The 3100-nt window shown below is 48.7% G+C and overlaps 1 protein-coding gene across 1 annotated transcript; it reads right to left on the bottom strand.

Annotated features, from left to right (window-relative positions):
• Positions 1–31: 31 nt before the first annotated feature.
• Cdkn1b (cyclin dependent kinase inhibitor 1B) lies at positions 32–2738 on the bottom strand. The gene is made up of 2 exons (XM_015498177.2): positions 1792–2738; positions 32–1235 (listed from the first exon to the last, which is right to left on the bottom strand). The coding sequence occupies exons 1-2, from the start codon at positions 2264–2266 to the stop codon at positions 1114–1116; spliced, it is 597 nt and encodes a 198-aa protein (XP_015353663.1). The 5' UTR covers positions 2267–2738; the 3' UTR covers positions 32–1113.
• Positions 2739–3100: the final 362 nt, after the last annotated feature.

Genomic DNA, 3100 nt, shown 5'->3' with positions numbered 1-3100 from the left:
TTTTTTTTTTTTTTTTTTTTTTTTTTTTTTTTAATATCCTAGGCTATGAGTGTGCTTTGGGGAAAACAAGGGTCACAATCCTTGTTTACAAGAAATTTATAAACTATTAAGATTTGCACTTTGATCATTATGAATAGCCAATGTATTTAAATTTGAAGGCTAAATTATTCAAATTAGCTATTTGGGGTGATCAGATTTTTGTACATGGAAAAATCTCCACTTGTGCTAGGTAGACATACACTCACCAGTCCTAACATCTACTATCCATTTCCCCTACAAATACCCAAATCATCCTGTTAATAGCACAATTAGCATACACAGGATGATGTGTTCCTGGATGACAATTCTGGAAGTTAATTTTAACTTCAGCTTTGCAATTTCAGTGTTATCAGAAACTCTGAACTTTAGTACTTTTGAGCTTTCCATTTTGGTTTTTTAAAATACAAAGTTTCCTTCTCTGTCCCCAAAACTTACCAGAAAACAGGGAAAGTGACAACTTAAAAAAATGATAAGGATAAAAGAACACAGCACACCACCCTATTCGCATTCCTAATGCCTTGCCTAATCAAATGTGAGCTATTTGTACCTAACTTTCCCCTCGACAGTTAAATGTAATCATTTATTTACCATTTTTCTATGTATGGCTCAAAATCTATTGACTCAACTTGAACCTCTAAGAAATGAATTCTCATGAAGTGGGACTGAGGGATACCCCAGTTCTTGATCAGATAGGGAAAGAATCTATTGTTCCCAACGCGTTTTGGTGGACCCACAGAGATATTACCTTCCTATCTTTGGGGCCTTAGTTATAAGCACTTGCCTGAGAAACTGACTCTGGTTGTTGAATGTTTCAAGGGAGAATCATACTAGGAACTAGATACTTTGGAGAACTACAGTATCCCACATAGTGTTTTCCAGCCTTCCCCAGTCAGTGCTACTTTTTGATTAAAAACAAAAACAAAAACAAAAAAAAACCCTCAAGTTACTAATCTGCTAGCATCCAGAAAAATCGTGTATTGTACGGTTTGCAGGCCCAGAGGTGCAGGGTGCGCAGCCCAGTTCGGGTGTCAGTTCTGAGCTCTTTTAGTGATCAACCCACCGAGCTGGAGCTGTTTACGTTTGACGTCTTCGGAGGCCCGGCTTCTTGGGAGTCTGCTCCACAGAACCAGCACTTGGGGAACCGTCTGAAACATTTTCTTCTGTTCTGTTGGCTCTTTTGTTTTGAGAAGAAGAATCTATGGGTAAAGGGAATTTTTCAAAAAAGAACAGACACAACCTTTATTAGTAAAAACAATGGCTGACAGAAGTTGTTCAGGGAATGAAAAACCCACCACCTCCACCCACAATTCTAGAATCGTCATCCCCAGTGGCCTTTAAGGGCACAAAATGAAGTTGTTTCTACATAACAGAAAGCGCATTCTACACCCCACATATATCTATCTACCCCTCCCCCATAGCTAAGAGGGAGACTGTCGAAAAACATCACAACTTTGTCACATACCTACAGCTGGCTAGGAGGGATGCGATGTGTTAGGGTTGGGAAAAAACAGGATCTTACTACCTCCGGTTTTTTACTTCAAAATCATAAACAGACAAGCAGTCAGCCAGGTAGCGCTTAAAACACTAAGATTAACAAAGCCTGCTCCACTCCACCACCACCACCCCCCCGCGACCAAAAAAAAAAAAACAACTAAATCAGAATATGCTGAAAAGCAAACTGAGGTTAATACGGTCAGGCAGGCAAAGAGACGCTCCAGAAAGATAATTTTATGTTTTTGAAAGGGTCATTACCATCTGTTGCGGGTCGCTTCCTCATCCCTGCGCACTGCTCCGCTAACCCCGTCTGGCTGTCTGACGGGTCAGTCTTTGGGTCTACCAAGTGCGTGTCCTCTGAGTTTGCCTGGGACCCAATTAAAGGCACCGCCTGGCGGTTCCCGCTGACATCCTGGCTCTCCTGCGCCGGCACCTTGCAAGCGCCTTTGGGGGGCCGCGGGGGTCTGTAGTAGAACTCGGGCAAGCTGCCCTTCTCCACCTCTTGCCACTCGTATTTGCCCTCCAGGGGCTTATGGTTTTGAAAATCGAAATTCCACTTGCGCTGGCTTGCCTCTTCCATATCTCTGCAGTGCTTCTCCAAGTCCCGGGTTAACTCTTCGTGATTCACGGGACCGAAGAGGTTTCTGCAGGCGGAGGGCTTAGGGTGCTCAGCCTGTCGGGCGTCCATCCGCTCCAGGCTCGGGCTCCCGTTAGACACTCGCACGTTTGACATTTTCCTCCCGGTCGGGTCTTGACCGCCTAGCTCCCTCTCTCAAAAAACAAAACCGAACACAACAAAACACCCCGACGCAGTCCGGACTCCTCTAATAAGCCCTGCGACTGCCCTCAGAGCCAAGAGAAACAAGCCCGAGCCTCAGGAGCGCGCAGGTCTGGGGGAGTGAGTGCGGGGACGCCCGGGACAGACAGCCTAAAGTCTCCGCCGATCAAGTGTACGGGCGAGCGGGAGGGCGGGGAAGGGAGGGGAGGAGGAAGGAGGAGGTGGCAAAGCCAGTCCAAGTCCAGGCTGGTGCAATCCCGCGGTCCCGCGAACCCAGCCGCTCTCCAAACCTTGCCGCGGTCGGAGTCGCGGAGCCGTGAGAAAGTGGGGAGAAGGGAGGGGGAGAAAAACACCCCGAAAAGACGAGCCCCCTTTTTTAGTTGCCCAATATGGCGGTGGTAGGGAGGCTGACGAAGAAGAAAATGATTGACACGGCAAGTCTATTTAAACAGAGGAGGAGATCCATTGGTCGCGGCGCCGGGAGCCGCCCCGCCTAGGCTGGCAAGCGCGGTCTTAAGGTGGCCCCGGCGCGGTTCCGATGCCTCTCCGCGTTCGCGAGCGCGCGACTCCCAGAGCGCCGCCAGGAGATTGGCTGGTCGCGTGACTGCTGGAGGTGTACTGCTGCCAACAAACCTGCTCTGGCTGGTCTCGGAGAAATTACAAATAAGACAAACAAACTAGCCAAACGGCCGGGAAGCTGGGGAGGGGCCTGGGGCCTGGGGTTCTCGTCCCCGCGCTGCGCTAGCTGGCGAGCGGCCGCTCCTAGCCGCGAACTCCCGCTCCTCGCCC

Source organism: Marmota marmota, unplaced genomic scaffold (assembly GCF_001458135.2).
Source record: "Marmota marmota marmota unplaced genomic scaffold, marMar, whole genome shotgun sequence".
NCBI classification, from domain to species: Eukaryota; Metazoa; Chordata; class Mammalia; order Rodentia; family Sciuridae; genus Marmota; species Marmota marmota.
This window is presented reverse-complemented; position numbering and strand designations above follow the sequence as displayed.